This window comes from Pelophylax lessonae (assembly GCF_965119305.1).
Source record: "Pelophylax lessonae genome assembly, chromosome: 2".
Lineage (NCBI taxonomy): Eukaryota > Metazoa > Chordata > Amphibia > Anura > Ranidae > Pelophylax > Pelophylax lessonae.
Window position 1 is genome coordinate 39,210,341 of NC_138769.1, and position 16,474 is coordinate 39,226,814.

Below are 16,474 nucleotides of genomic sequence, written 5' to 3' on the forward strand. Positions count from 1 at the left end.
TCAGGAATTCTGGTTCCACTTAATGCATTCTTGTTTTGAGTCTGTAATATTGCTTAGAAAAAGCATAGGAGCCAGGAAAATAGCATTTTAAAAAGAAAATCAGCAATGATATTGCACCCATTTATTTAAAGGCAGATATCCTTTACAGAACAGTAATATTTTGTTTTAACTTTCTTGTAGATAAACTAGATGGGGGGCTTGACAACAGGTGGAAGGGGGCACGGATACTAGAACTAATCCCCCTGCAGCGCAGCCGGAGAAGGAAAGAGGAAGAATTCAGCAGCACTGCAGGGGGATCCACAAAAGTCACAAGTTTCAGCAATAAGGCAGTACATCCTGCCCTCCTACTCTGTGGGTCACGCCCCCCCCCCCATTTAAACTGATGGGGCCTTGCTCATTACCAGGGGTCGGCAAGGTGTCCGCTCACGGACACCGGTGTCCGTGACTGGGCCTTGCCGGGTCCGCCACGCTGCCCCGCTATCTGCACTCATCCATCATGAATTATGCAACATCTTCATCAGCGCTCGCAGTCGCCGCCCGCCGCTCCCTGCAGACAGCGCCGCCCAGTTGAAATTAGGCACGCCTGCCTGGTCTGCATGGGCTTCGGCTGCCAGTAGATTGTCGGCGGCGGGGGAAGTCCGGGACTGGTCCATCTCACTCTGGAAGAGGGACTACTAGGGAGTGGCAGTGTGTCGGCGGCGGGGGAAGTCCGGGACTGTTCCATCTCACTCTGGAGGAGGGACTACTAGGGAGTGGCAGTGTGGCACTGTGTGTGGCTGGCGGTGGCCTGTGATGACGAGACCGCAGTCACCGCACTCACAGCAGTGAAGACTGAAGAGGAGCCGAGGAGAGTGCGTGCTGCACAGTAGGAAGGAAGCTTTGTTTGCAATCAGAAACTCAGGGAGCACCAGAGAGACTGTCTGAGGGGAGACAGTCTGAGACACAAGGACACAAGGTAGGGGGGTCTACCCTGGCTGGCACACCCTGGTCCACCCTGGCTGGTCCACCTTGGCCCACCCTAGTCCACCCTGGCCCACCCTGGCACACCCTGGTCCACTCTGGCACACCCTGGCTGGCACATCCTGGTCCACCCTGACTGGCCACCTTGGCACACCCTGGCCCACCCTAGTCCACCCTGACACACCCTGGCTGGTCCACCCTGGCACACCCTGGTCCACTCTGGCCCACCCTGGCTGGCACACCCTGGCTGGTCCACCTTGGCACACCCTGGCCCACCCTAGTCCACCCTGGCACACCCTGATCCACCCTGGCACACCCTGGCTGGCACACCCTGGCTGGTCCACCCTGGCCCACCCTGGCCCACCCTGGCTGGCCCACCCTGGCTGGCACACCCTGGTCCACCCTGGCCCACCCTGGCTGGCACACCCTGGCCCACCCTGGCTGGTCCACCCTGGCCCACCCTGGTCCACCCTGGCTAGTCCACCCTGGCACACCCTGGTCCACCCTGGCCCACCCTGGCTGGTCCACCCTGGCACACCCCGGCACACCCTACCACAAGCAGTAAATGTTATTTTAAACTTATTCGTAATTGTAGAACTAGGCCAGAGAGTAGACAGAATGTTTGTTTGGTTTTTGATGGTTTTAATTTGAAATGTACTGTAGCAGGGTGCTGGTAAAACAACTCCAAATGGCTGGGGAAGTGGTTGATGGGATCTATGTTCCTCCACGGTTTCTTAGATTTTTCAATCTAAGGTAAAATCAGCAAAGACATTATGGTAAAGAGTGCTAGTCTTTACCCTTTATTAGTAAGGTCTGTTCCGGGGCTGGTTTTACTGGGAATCTGATAGTGCTCTGGGTGGGACAGATTCCCAATTCCGTGGACCACAGTTTGTTGGTCTCTGGCTAGGCCTTGATTAAGGCAGCTGGACCTGGATCTCAGGAAGAGAGTGTGGATGTCTCCATTACAGGAAGCAAATGGGAGCATGGCTGCTTGTCTCTGAAACCTGGGATATTATCGTTTGTGCCAGAAAGGACACTTACCTGAGCAAGGACTTTAAAAGGACTACAAACACAGTAATGCCCCATACACACGTGCAGATTATCTGCAGACTTTTGTCTGCAGACTTACCTTTTCTATGTAGTGCAAGGGCCTGCCGGATTGCATACAAATTGAAAGTGTTTAGGTTTGACCTCATATTATATGGTTTTGGTAAGTCTGCAGACAAAAGTCTGCAGATAATCTGCTCGTGTGTATGGGGCATAAGGCTCAGTTGAGCGGAAGTTTATTTAGTTTGTTTGGCCAGGAGCCAGTTTCTTTTGTTATGAACTTTTGAGAGTGCATTAAATCTGTCATTTTCTAAAGAAACTGTGAGCGTGTCCCTGCCTTGAGTCTGATCCCCTACAGTAACTTGGTGTCCTTCACTAAGGTCTGTACTCTGGAAAATGTCCCCCACGGCCTTGGTCCGTGCCTATCCCTGCGCATTACAAGAGGTTTAAATGTATTTTTCCTTGTTAATACATTTAAAGTCCCACGTTTCTCATGGCGGGTGCTCTTTTTGATTTCTGTGAACTATAATAACTTCTGTACATCCTGAAAATAAAACCATTGTGTAAACATTTGCCTCTGTCTTTGCAGGACACACAAGAATTTGAGCCTTATGCCACCTATACCCAGAGGGAGAACGTTTTGTATTGGGGGACTCTCAAGGTGACACGGCTAAATTAAACATCTGAAATTATGATAATGGGCTGTGTGGATGAACTAAAAAGAATTGTAAATATTAGAGATTTTATTAAAAAATTCCACTATCGTCTTAAAGCTTGTCTTGTTTCCATTAGTTAATTGTTAAAGTACAGTAAAGCCAAAGTTGTTGTGTCAGAGAGAGTGTAGAAGGGTTAGAACCCCTGTTTTACTGCTATCCATGGCTCAGTTGAAAGAGATGTATGGGATTTTTTTTTTTTTTTTGCAGACTCATACTTACCTAGCTGAATGCAGCATTGGTCCCCTGCCAGTTCTAACACTGAAAACTGAGCGATCTAACACCGCTGATCGCTTGGTAGTCACATCTCCGTGAGCAGACAGCTGGTGACTGTCAGTCGCCGACTTTCTGCTCTGCCCTGACGCTCGTTCACTGGAGCGCAGGGCTGTGGAGAGGGCGGGAGCAGCTGGATCAGGCTTTCAGCAGCTTGCTGAGAGGCTGAGCCGGTCCAGGCATGTGGACTCTTGCCCTAGCCTGGACCGGCTCTGTGACGTCAGCCCGCTGTCTGCTGAAAACGGGTCACAGGAGTGCAGAACAAACTGCACTCCTGTGACCCATAGGAGAAGAACAGCTAAATGAAGAGGGTTCTAACTTTTCACCACATTAAATAAAAAAAATAAAAATTGTTGCAAATTTTCCCTCACTTTGTTGCATTGTCATGGTAAATGGACCCCATTCACACTCATACATTGCAGTGACAAGCACTAAAATGCATGCTTTAGCACATATTACCACAAGGCACAGTAAAACATGACACCTTTGAGGTGTGGAGCCATTATCTTAGTATAGATCACCAACACACAGCACAGTAGGCACCAACAAACTCACCCTAAAAAGTCTCATAATGCACATACTTGTGTTGTGGTGAGCCAAGTTACAGAAAAATGTTGAGCTCCAGTTTTTGTTCTTTTGCTTTGCAATGTCAATACATTCTGAATGAACAGGCTGCCTCAACACAATGCATGTTAGCGTAAGCCATGGGTGCTCAACCTGTGGCCCTCCAGATGTTGCGGAAGTAAAATTCCAGTAATGCCACTGTCAGCCTTGCAATGCCTCATGGGACTTGTAGTTTTGCAACAGTTGGAGGGCCACAGGTTGAGCACCCATGGCGTAAGCAGATGGGAAGGGGCTTTGGGTAACATTAAAAACCCAACAGATATTCTGATGCTTTCCTACTCTATTCAATATAAAACAAAAAGGTTTAGCACGACATATGCCATATCTAAAAAGGTTCCTTTAAGCCTAACTTCAGGAGAATGTCTGCATCTGTCTATTATTCCAATCTGAATAAAAGGCTTTATAATGTTTTAAAATTAGGTGTAGACAAAATTACTAAATAGAGCCAACCATCACTTCTATCTATTTTTCTTTCAACAGAGAAAATACAGTACAACACATAGACCTGTACATGAAACTCTGATCAAATATGCGTTTGTCCCCACCTAGCCTATCCATGGCTTTATGGCCTCCAGTTGGCCATAAATCAGAGGCTGACTGGCAACTTTTGGCCCAGTTGGCAAGAACAACCCAGAGGCGGATCATGCAGCAACTCGGCCCTCCTCCAGTTCTCCCCCCTTCCTGCCTCCTCCTGACCCCCATCCCAGGCTGAAGCTCCACTCCATCTTACTCTCTGCTCACCAGACAGGTGGGGCTAGACAGCGCCTGGTGCACTGACTCTTGGTTCCCAAACTGGCTGGCAGGGGGCGGCCAGGGGCTGCAGAGGGGAGCCGGGGCAGCTCGGTTGGGGCTGACTGGTGGAGGAGAACCTGCAGTGGGGCCTATGCTCAGACACAGGATACACCAACCATGCCAGGGGTGGCCTTTACTTGGTAGGACACCGGCGGGGACTCTTTATTCCTCTTCACCAGGAAGTCAGGGCTATATTAGGAGCATTATGGGCCTGGTGCTGAGGATTTTGGATGGCCTTAGAGGTTGTGCGTCAGTGTGCACTCAGAGAGAGAACTTTTTGTATTAGGGGACTTTTAAGGTGACATCTAAATTGACATCTAAATTGATGATAAATTGATTAAAATATTCCGCTATTGTCTTAAAGCTTGTTTTGTTTCCATAAGTTAATTGTTACAGTACAGTAAAGCCAAACTTTTTTGTCAGTCACTGGCTTTCTGCTCTGCCCCCCCCCCCCCCTCGCTCACTGGAGCGCTGGGCTGTGGAGGGGGCGGGAGTGGCTCCCGACCCCATCCCAGGCTGAAGCCCCATTCCATGTACTCATTGCTCACCAGACAGGTTAGGCTGGACAGTGCCTGGTGCACTGACTCTGGGTTCCTGAACTGGCTGGCAGGGGGCGGAGAGAGAGAGCTGCAGGGGGGAGTGTCGGGAGGCTTGGTTCGGGCTGGCCGGGGGGGGGGGGGGGGTGAACCTGCGGTGGGGCGGGTACAGCATGCACCATCCATGCCAGGAAGGCGGCCTTCGCTTGGTAGGACACCGGTGGGGACTTTTTATTCCTCTTCGCCAGGAAGCCAGGGCTAGATTAAGAGCATCATGGGCCTGTTGCTGAGGATTTTGGTGAACCTTAAGGGTCGTGTGTCATTGTGCACCCTGAGGCTAAAGGACACCGCTGTGCAGACCCAATGCTATGGATTCCCCAGGCTTCTGTAAGAGCCCTGCATTGGTATGCGTGGTGTGCCCTGAGGCAAGGTGGAAGGGTGCAGCAGTGCAGGCCTAACACAACACTATGGAAGCTGAATACCACGTTTTGGTTTGGGCTGCCTGCCACCTTGCCCAGGCAGTGCATGCGGAATGCAGGGACAGTCAGGGCAGGGCTGCTATTAGGAAACCACGGGGTCCTGTGCAGCCTACCCGAAAGCCCCCTTAGAAAATATCACAACTATATTTTCACAAAAAATAAACTAAGATAATTCTTAATAGTTAATTCAAAAGTCAAACGCTGAGTCCAATATATCACGAATGTATAATGAATAAAAAAGTTTGTAACAGTTCCAGCTGCTGTGGAAAAACACTTGGAGCAATGAATATACAAAAAAGACCACCAAACTCAACAATGTTTAGGACCTATATGTATTATAAAATTGCCCAATGCTCCACTACAGGACATGAAGTGTGCTTTAAATTTACACCAGAGGCTTCCAGGTTATTACCAAAACACGTTTATTGAAGTTCATAACAATTTGTTATATATGCCAAAAGCCAAGAAGTAGAAAAAAGCCATAAAAAGGTTGTGGAATAGTGGAATATGCAAGCTGTTCCAGTTACCAGTCACGGTGGCTGTGGCAAAAGATCAAATTCTCATATACTCTATACCATGGTTCTCCAAACTACAGCCCTCCAAGCTGTTGCAAAACTACACCTCCCATGAGGCATTGTAAAACTCTGACATTCACAGACATGACTAGGCATGATGGGAGTTAAAGTTCCTGAACAACTGGAGGGCCATAGTTTGGAGACCCCCTGCTGTATACACTCCGGAGTGTCAGTGCCTGTGTGTGTCTGATTGGAAAAACTTTAAATCCGGCCATCCTTTCAGAGAAGGGGACACAGCTCCCCTTCTTAAATCTACCACCTCTACAATGTCACCAACTGCACTACGGGTGATGTAGGCCTTTGGGTCCCACCCATCATCTTCATCGCCTCTTTGGGTAGGAGGGATCCTCTTGGCAGATGCCTGACCATCCTTTGCTGCTGTTGGAGGGAGGGGAGGGAAGAATCCGCCCTTGAGCAGCTTTCACAGCCAATGCTCTGCGCTCTATTCTGAATGACGGGAGTGATGGTAGCATCAGTCATGTCATTCAGGCAGATGGAGAAAAGAAAAACAGCCAGCTCTCAGCGCCCCTTCTCTACAGGACAACAATACTGCACCCAGGATTCGGCGGAAGTGGGGCAGCATTATTACAGGGCATTAGAGTGGCCCAGGAGGCATTTTTTCCCCTACCCCCTGGGCCAGTCCACCCCTGCCATAAATGGATCAAAATTCGGCTGGATCAGCAAGAACCAGCAGAATTTCAATCCATGTGCAGCCCTATCGGATAAAAGCTAATAGCTACATCGCTGAACCATGTATTCAGACAGTTGGGAGGATTCCCCCATCTACCTTAATTGTATTGTGGGGGATTCCCCCATTGTAAATGGGGGAATCGATTTAGAGTATGACCAGCTTTGGACCTGTCTAGCTATAATGTACTAAAGAGAGAGGTGGCCACATACACCTAGACAGCCCCTAGGACACTTACTTTCATGGGGGAGCCAATCAGGGAGACTGGTTGCTAAAGAAAAAGTGAATAAAGGAAGCTTTTTGGGTGGTCCACGTCAACCTTCCATTTTGAAAATACAACAAACTAGTTGCTTTGCTAGTCCAGTGGCTTTCCAACTTTCAAAGTCACTGACATGGAACAAGGGTGCAAATTAGAAACACTCTGACTTCATTTGAGGTTTCTGATCTATAATAACCCAGAAGGTGATAGAGAAAGAATGGAAAGAAATGATCTTAGAAAGGGCAGAAAAGGCAGCCAACTGATAACCTGCTACCAGCATCACCTTCATTTTAATTCATCTATCGTTGAGTGATTCCACAGTCCCCATGATGCTGAAGCTGGCCATACACCAGTAGACTTTTATGGGAAAACGTTCATTTTTGAGAAAGTTTGTGCAATTTCCTAATAATTAGTGTGGCCAAATTGACATTCATTTTCAAAAGTAAAGATGATAAAATTAGACAAAGCAAGATGAAAATTTTTCTCAAACAAAGATGTGAATATGGCTTTTCTCCAGGAAATTCACACATATTGTGATGAAATCTGTGACTGCATTCCATTGGCAGGTATAGATGAAATTTTAAGGACTTTCACACAAAAATAGTTGGAAAGAATGCTCTCACAAACAATTTTATCAGAATTTCCGTAGGAATTTTTGAGCAAAATTCTACAGGTGTATGGCCAGCACCTGCTTAACCCAACACCACACATTAGACTAATGAGCAAAGAAGACCAGTAACAAATACCAACAGTGGATTCAGAGTTTTCAAAGCATGGACCGAGCCAGATCAATTGGATCATGTAAAAGGGTCAAAATGCATTGTTTCACATGGGTTTGTGAAAATGTTCTGTTTAATTTGGAATGCAATGAATGAATTTTAAATTTGATCTTTTTCAGTAGTATACTCTTTGCAAGCTATTTATATGACGGTGGCACATAATATGGAAACAATTCTTCCAGGTACAGGCAGTATGCATATTTGTTATGTATTATTTGATGATCTAAAAGGGATCCTTTATCAAAATTAAAATAGTTGCCATGGAAAATATCTTCTGAAAAAAAAAAAAAAAAATTCTAGGCTTGCAAAGCTGAAATTAAACTTACTAAGAAGAGCACTGAATTGCAGAACTTATTTTAGTATTCTCATGGAGTCAGGAGCCACAGGCAAGCACTTGTTCTGGACTTTTTATAATCCTCCACTGTCAAATCTCCACACACACAATTGGTGAGCCACAATTTCCCCCCATCTCCCAACTGGTGACCACTATATCCAACCCTCTAAAAGGAATAGAGTATGCAAACACTGAGGGCTAAGGATATCCTATTATCACCACAACCCATTTTGCATTCCCTCCCCTATACACTCACATATGGTAAGTGTACAGGGAAGGTGGCTTCTAACAGGAAACCTTCTTTTACTTGGTGGCTTGCTCCATCATAGTATATTCTAACAATAACAGGTAATGTTGGATTATGTCCTGTGTTCTCAGGGGCAGACTGGCAACCTTCAGCCCAGGGGGGCAAGTACAAACCAGAGGCCCATGGTGCAGCGACTCGGCACGCCCTCCTACACTCTCTCTTCCCATTTTCCTCCTGAAGCCCTGCTCCAGGTACTCTCTACTCACTGGCTGAATCCGGGTTCCCAACCTGGGCATCATGGGACGGTTGGGGGGAACTGGGACAGCTCGGTTGGGGCTGGCCAGGGGAAGAGAGTCAAGTGGGGCATGGAACCGGCCTCTGCTCAGACACAGTTTACACAATCCCGCACTTCTTCATCCCACACTCATTAGGTCAGTGGCAGAGACTTTTTACTTCTCTTCACCAGGAATCCTTTAGGCATGTCTGTGGCAGAAGTGGTGCAGCCTTTTTACAGGACATCAGAGTGGCCCAGGGGGCATTTTTTTCTCCCCTGCCCCCTGGCCCAGTCTTCCCCTGTGTGTTCTAATGGAACTAATAAGGAGCTGCAGAATACTTATTTGTATAAAGTTGTAATGGCAAATGCAATCACTACATTAGGGCATAAAAAAGGGATTGGATGATTTTTTTTTTTTTTTGGTAGAGCCTAGAGGTAAACAATCTTTTTTTTCCCAGGTTTATTTTGGCAGTCTGTGTTACTAAACCCAGGAGCCTCCATTCACAATATCTGGTCTCCCACAGTACACAGAACATGGAAATGCAATAGTTTTAGTAAATATAAACTGCTAAATACCTTTTCTCATCATCAGTGTCTGCTTAAAGCTTGAAGGGGGAGTTTTCATTTTCTCTGACCCTCTGTTTGGATAGTGCTGATTGGCCTGTGCTTAACACATGCACTGTCCCAAGCAAAAAAACAACACACCAAACTGAGCATGTACAGCTTGTCCCCTAATGCTCTGTTCTATCAGGAAATGGTCTGGAGTCAGAGAAGTGCTCCCCCCTCCCCCCCCCCCCCCCCACTGCTTACCGGAGCCTTCGGTAGCGGCAAAAACAATCCGATCCTGTGTATGATGGGCAGGAAGTCAAAATGCCCTTGGAGGATCGGAGCAACGTCTGATGTCACTTCCGCCTAAGAGGCAGGAAGTCGAGTGAGGGCAAGATGCCCCCCACTCCACTCTATGCCCTTTGGAGGACCTGAGCAACGTCTGATGTCACTTCCCACTAAGAGCCCCCAGGCCATTTTTTTTTCTATTAGTAAATGTAAAATTACTTTTTTGTTTTCCTTTAAGTAGTAAATGTGAGATCTGAGATCTTTTTGACCCCAGATCTCTCATTAAAGAGGACCCGTCATGTTTATTTCTATTACAAGGGATGTTTACATTTCTTGTAATAGGAATAAAAGTGATTAAAAAAAATAAAAATTGTAAAGGAACAGGGTAAACATAAAAAATAAAAAGTAAAATAAATAAGAAAAAGAAAAAAATTTAAAGCGCCCCATCCCTCCGAGCTCACACGCAGAAGCGAACGCATACGTAAGTTACGCCCACATATGTAAACGGTGTTCAAACTACACGTGTGGTATTGTTGCGATCGTTATAGCGAGAGCAATAATTATTGCACTAGACCTCCTCTGTAACTCCGCAACTGTAAATTTGAAAACGTCGCCTATGGAGATTTTTAACCACTTAAGCCCCGGAGGATTTGGCTGCTAAACGACCAGAGGGCTTTTTGCGATTCGGCACTGCGTGACTTTAACGGACAATTGCGCGGTCGTGCGACGCTGTACCTAAACGAATTTGGCGTCCTTTTTTTCCCACAAACAGAGCTTTCTTTTGGCGGTATTTGATCACCTGTGCGGTTTTTTGATCACGCGCTATAAACAAAAAAAGAGCGTAAATTTTTCAAAAATAGCAATATTTTTCCCTTTTTTTTATATGAAATTCCCCCCAAAAAAAATGTAAAAATCAAAATTTTTTAATATTTTCGGCCAATTTGTTTTATGCTACCTATGTTTGGTAAAAAAAATCGCAAAAAGCGTATTTTGATTGGTTTGCGCAAAAGTTATTGCGTTTACTAACAAAGGGAAAGATTTTTGTCATTTTTGTTGTTTTTTTTTTTAACGCGTAATGGCGGCGATCTGCGATTTTTTTTGCGGTACTGCGACATTGCGGCGGACAGATCGGACCCTTGACTGACATTTTTGACACTTTTGGGGTCACCAGTGACATTTCTACAGTAATCAGTGCTATATATATGCACTGTTACTGTAAAAATACACTGGTAGTGAAGGGGTTAACTTTATTTGAGAGGGAGGGGCTGTGTGTGTCCCTAGGGGCGTGATTCTAACTGTGATTGGCTGTGGCTTCAACTGTATGCAGAGTGATCAATGGATCTACATAGTAGATCCATGTGATCATCTCTCATACAGAGAGGAGAATGACAGGCAGCTTGTTTACACAAGCTGCCTGACTTTCTCCCTCTCCCCCGCCGATCGCAGAGTGGCCGGCGGACATCGGGTCCGCCGGTCACACGCGCGGGGGGGTCCGTGACCACGCGGGAGCGGGAGCGCGCCTCCGGCGGCGCGCGCTCGCTCCCTAAACCCTCACAGGCGAGCGACGTAGACCTACGTCACTTTGCCTGTGAGGGGCTGACCGCCGCCGTAGATAGTCGTGCGGCGGTCGGCAAGTGGTTAAGTATTGTGGTTTGTCGCCATTCCACAAGCATGCGCAATTTTAAAGCATGATATGTTAGGCATCAATTTACTCAGTGTAACATCATCTTTCACATTATAGAGAAACATTTGGCTAACTTTCCTGTTTTTTTTTTTTTTAATTCGTGAAAGTGTATTTTTTCCCCAAAAATTGCATTTAAAATACCGCTGTACAAATACAGTGTGACATAAAACATTGCAACAATCTGCATTGTATTCTTTAGGGTCTCTACTAAAAAAAAAAAAAAATATATATATATATATATATATATATATATATATATATATTTATATATATATATAATGTTTGGGGGTTCTATGTGATTTTCTAGCAAAAAATACTAATTTAAACTAGTAAACATCAAATGTCAGAAAGAGGCCTGGTTCCTAACTGGTTAAAAATATTGAATGCAGCTGGACTAAGGCTCCGTTTCCACTATTGCGACATGTGTCAAGTCGCACAGCAAGTCAAAAGCCATTCATTTCAATTTGACCCTTTTCTAACTGCTGCGACTTGAGTCGCAGCGACTTGAAAAATAGTTTGTGCACTACTTTTGGGCCGACTTCAGTGCGACTTCCTTCTATAATGAGGGACAAGTCACACTGAAAGCCGCAAACAACTTACACTACAAAGTCGTGCTAGAAGTAGCACGACTTTGTAGCCGCAATAGTGGAAACGGAGCCTTAAGAATGAATGCAAAACAAAACTTCAGTATGTGGTGGCTCTGCCAAAGCTGTACTCAACACGGATGAAGATGCATGCTAAGTAATGTACAACACTTCTTGGTATATTCACTATATTACCAAAAGTATTGGGACGCCTGCCTTTACACGCACATGAACTTTAATGGCATCCCAGTCTTAGTCCGTAGGGTTCAATATTGAGTTGGCCCACCCTTTGCAGCTATAACAGCTTCAACTCTTCTGGGAAGGCTGTCCACAAGGTATAGGAGTGTGTCTATGGGAAGGTTTGACTGGGGCTATACTCTGCTTTTTAATTTTTACCTACAGGTAAGCCTATAATAAGGCCTATAATAAGGCTTACCTGTAGGTAAAATTAATATCTCCTAAACCTGCACGGCTTAGGAGATATTTACCCTACATGCAGCTGCTTACACCAGTGGTGCATGCGCTCTGAAGGTCCGGCGTATCTTGCCGGACCTTCAGAGCTCCTTGCCGGAAAGTGTAACTCCCGTGCGCATGCGGGAGTGACATCATCGCGGCTCCGGGCACTCACAGCGCCGGAGCTGCCGAACCCGTAAGAGATGCCCAGGGAAGATGTCAGCTGCCTCAGCGGTGTCCGGGCGACCGCATGGGGGCTTCGTTCTAAGGTAAGTATTTCATAATGGGCTAGTATGCGATGCATACTAGCACAGTATGCCATTGTCCTGTAGGGTTTTGTTTTGTTTTTTTGTTTTTTATTTGGAGGGATACAACCGCTTTAAGGTACTATGATTACTTTTTATGATAATGCTGCAGTTTATTTTTTAAATGATATTGTTGTTGTACTGTACATTGTAATGTGTCAGAAATGTATTCATGGAGATTTATAAATGTACTGCTCCGCTGCAAAACCCTTTAGATGTTATTGGCAGAGCGGAACGACACTACTACAGGAATCAATCCTACAGAGGGAATTTCCAGTTAAACACTTTTTTTCACCCTAAAAATAAGTAAAAACTGTAACCCAACTGCTAGAATAGAAAATGATACTCTGGTTTAATATTCAGTCAAAACGTATCATCCCACTGCTCCGCGTCATACGTTTCTGAAAATAAAGTCTATCCCCCAGTTTATTTCCTTTGTGTCATTTGAAGTTAAGACACAGGAAATTGTCTGGTGGTGAAAAGACCTCAAAAAAGAGAGAGTCCCCGAAACATCACATCCTTATCTATAGGGAGCAGAATGTAGACAGACAATTTCTGATGGGACTTGAGTTGAGTTGATGTTCACGATGACCAAACACTTTCTGGGAGCTGCTCAACGTGAAGAACTTTCTACATGAAAACTGATGAACTCAACATGAAATTTCTGCAAGAAATACAAATTCTGTTCCTGCTCATGCTTCCTATTGGCTGTAACAAGGTGAGATCAGGTAAGCTGGTTTAACTTTTCTGCAACGAGACCCTTGAACCACAGCAATATAAGTAGCTGGTACACCCACTAATGTGAAACATGGGTTTTGGTTTAAAAAAAAAAAAAAAAAGGTTGCTTATGCTAATGGTACATACACTCTATACAATTGTCTTTAGATTTTTTCCTTTAGATTTACCAAGACCATATAATATGAGGTCAGACTTAAACACTTTCTATTTGTATGCAATCAGGCAGGCCCCTGTACTACATAGTTGAAGGTAAATCTAAAGGAAATCTAACAACAAAAGTTGTATAGTGTGTATCCAGCTTTAGATTGTAAGCTCTAATGATCAGGTCCCTCTGATTCCTACTGTATTAAACTGTATTGTATTTGTACTGTCTACCCTCAAGTTGTAAAGCGCTGCATAAACTGTCGGCGCTATATGAATCCTATATAATAATAATAATAATAATTATACAATTTTCTTATTAACCACTTAAGCCCCGGAAGATTTTACCCCCTTCCTGACCAGGGGTTTTTTTGCGATTTTTTACTGCGTGACTTTAACAGACAATAGCGCGGACTTGTGACGCTGTACCTAAACGAATTTCACGTCCTTTTTTTCCCACAAACAGAGCTTTCTTTTGGTGGTATTTGATCACCTGTGAGATTTTTTGATCATGCGCTATAAACAAAAAAAAAAAGCGTTTATTTTGCAAAAACAACAATATTTTTCACATTTTTTTATATGAAATTCCCCCCCAAAAAAATGTAAAAGTCAATTTTTTTTTTAATTTTTGGCCAATTTGTTTTCTGCTACCTATGTTTGGTAAAAAAATTCACAATAAGCGTATTTTGATTGGTTTGCGCAAAACTTATTGCGTTTACTAACAAAGGGAAAGATTTCTGTCATTTTTGGTGTTTTTTTTTTTAACGCATAATGGCGGCGATCTGCGATTTTTTTTGCGGGACTGCGACATTGCGGCGGACAGATCGGACCCTTGACTGACATTTTTTACACTTTTGGGGGTACCAGTGACATTACTACAGTAATCAGTGCTATACATATGCACTGTTACTGTAAAAATGACACTGGCAGGGAAGGGGTTAATTTTATTTGAGAGGGAGGGGTTAATGTATGCTTACTAACGTGTGTGGGGGAGGTGACTGAGTGACACAAGGACAGATCCAGGGTTCAGCTATGCTGAACCCTGCAATCTGACCCTGCCTGTCACTTGGGAGATCCGACCGCTTGTGTTTACACAAGCAGGCGGATCTCCACACTAGATCCCCGACGATCGGGGAAGAGCGGCGGCGATCGCCGCTGCTCCTCCCCTGGCCCGACTCCCGCTGTGACGGAATACAGCGGGAGCGAGCCTCCGGTGAGAAAGGGGAGTGTCTGACGACGTAGGTCTACGTCGTCAGACGATAACGAGCCACTTTGCCGCAGTAATACTACGGTACTCAGACGGCAAGTGGTTAAACTGTATTGTATTTGTACTGTCTACCCTCAAGTTGTAAAACGCTGTGTAAACTGTCGGCGCTATATGAATCCTATATAACAATAATAATTATACAATTTTCTTATTAAATTTTCCTTTAGATATACCAAAACCATATAATATGAGGTCAAACCTAAGCCCCTTCAATGTGTTTGTAGCAAGGCAGGCTCTTGCATTGCATAGTTAAAGGTAAATCTAAAGAAAATTGAATAAGAAAATTGTATAGTGTATGGCCAGCCAGTTTTTTTCTTTCCTTCCCGTTGTACTTCATTTTTTATTCTTTTTTGTATCTTCTTAAAATGTTATCTAACCTGTCTTTTCTAGGCCTTGTATGCGGTGTTCTCTAATTCATTATAAAGGTCGGGCTTGATTTAATATTTAATCCCTTCACGCCTAAGCCTTTTTTTTTCTTTTTCTGACATTTGTTGCTTACAAGTAAACCACTTCTGGACCGGAAGGATTTGCCCCCTTAATAACCAGGCCATTTTTTTTGCGATTCTCCATTACGTTACTTTAGCGGAAAATTGCGTGGGCGTGCGATGCTGTACCCAAAATATTTATGTCCTTTTTTCCCACAAATAAAGCTTTCTTTTGGTGGTATTTGATCACCTGTGTGATTTTTATTTTTTGCGCTATAAACAAAAAAAGAGCGACAATTCTGAAAAAAAAAAATATATATATTTTTCACATTCTGCTACATAACATTCTCCTCCCCAAAAAAAAAGTAAAAATCAATTTTTTTCATCCTTTTAATTTAAGCCAATTTGTATTATGCTACATATTTTTGGTAAATAAAATCGCAATAAGCGTATATTGATTGGTTTGGAAGTTATCGCGTCTACATACTAGGAGAAAGATTTATGTAATTTTTCTTTATTTCTTTTTTTTACTAGCAATGGTGACGATCAGCGATTTTTAGTGGGACTATGATATTGCGGCAGACAGATTGGACCTCTAACTGACATTCTTGGCACTTTTGGGGGGACCAGTGATATTACTACAGAAATCAGTGCTAAAAATATTCACTGTTACTGTAATAATGACACTGGCCTGGAAGGGGTTAACCTAGGGGGGATAAAAGGGTTAATTGTGAGCCTAGGGGAGTGTTTACTAACTGTATTGGGGGTGGGCTTTTGAAATGACCATAGAGATCTGTGATCCTTTATAGAAGGGTGACATGCACTCTGTTCTTCTCTCTAGGCGGGGAGCGATCGCGGGTGCCCGGCGGCAATCGGTGCCGCTGGTCACGTGCATTGGCATCCCTGCTGCCTAGTGGGGGCGGGAGCGCGCCACCGGCGGTGCACGCTCCCCCCCCCCCCAGTACCAAGCACGCCACTGACATTGGGCTTTGTCGGTGCGCACAGGAGGGCCAGCCTGCCCCAATGAATGTGTGGCGGGGGGGTCCAGAAGCTGATAAAAACAGTATTTTTTTCTAGAAAACTACTTAGAACCCCCAAACATTATATATACAGGATGTATACATATATATATATTTTTAGCAGAGACCCTAGAGAATAAAATGGAGATCGTTGCAATATTTTACGTCATGCAGTTTTTTGCGCAGCTGTCTTTCAGATGCCAATTTTTTGAAAGAAATACACTTTCATGAACTAAAAAAACAAAACAGTAAAGTTAGGCCAATTTTCTTCTATATTGTGAAAGATGATGTTACGCCGAGTATATAGATACCTAACATGTCACACTTTAAAATTGCGCACACTGGAATAGTGACAAACTACGGTACTTCAAAATCTCCATATGTGACGTTTTAAAAAATGGAAATGGTTACCTGTTTAGAGTTACACAGGAGGCTTTGTGCTAG

The 16,474-nt window shown here is 44.5% G+C and overlaps 1 protein-coding gene across 1 annotated transcript in view; it reads left to right on the top strand.

Annotated features, from left to right (window-relative positions):
• Positions 1-2,753, top strand: part of LOC309545724 (cell surface glycoprotein CD200 receptor 1-A-like) — a 108,923-nt gene extending 106,170 nt beyond the window's left edge. The window contains exon 7 of the mRNA XM_082245059.1: positions 2,597-2,753. Coding sequence (XP_082101185.1) covers positions 2,597-2,686 — 90 coding nt within the window. The 3' untranslated portion in view covers positions 2,687-2,753. The remainder of the gene's footprint in view (positions 1-2,596) is intronic.
• The last annotated feature ends 13,721 nt before the right edge of the window (positions 2,754-16,474 follow it).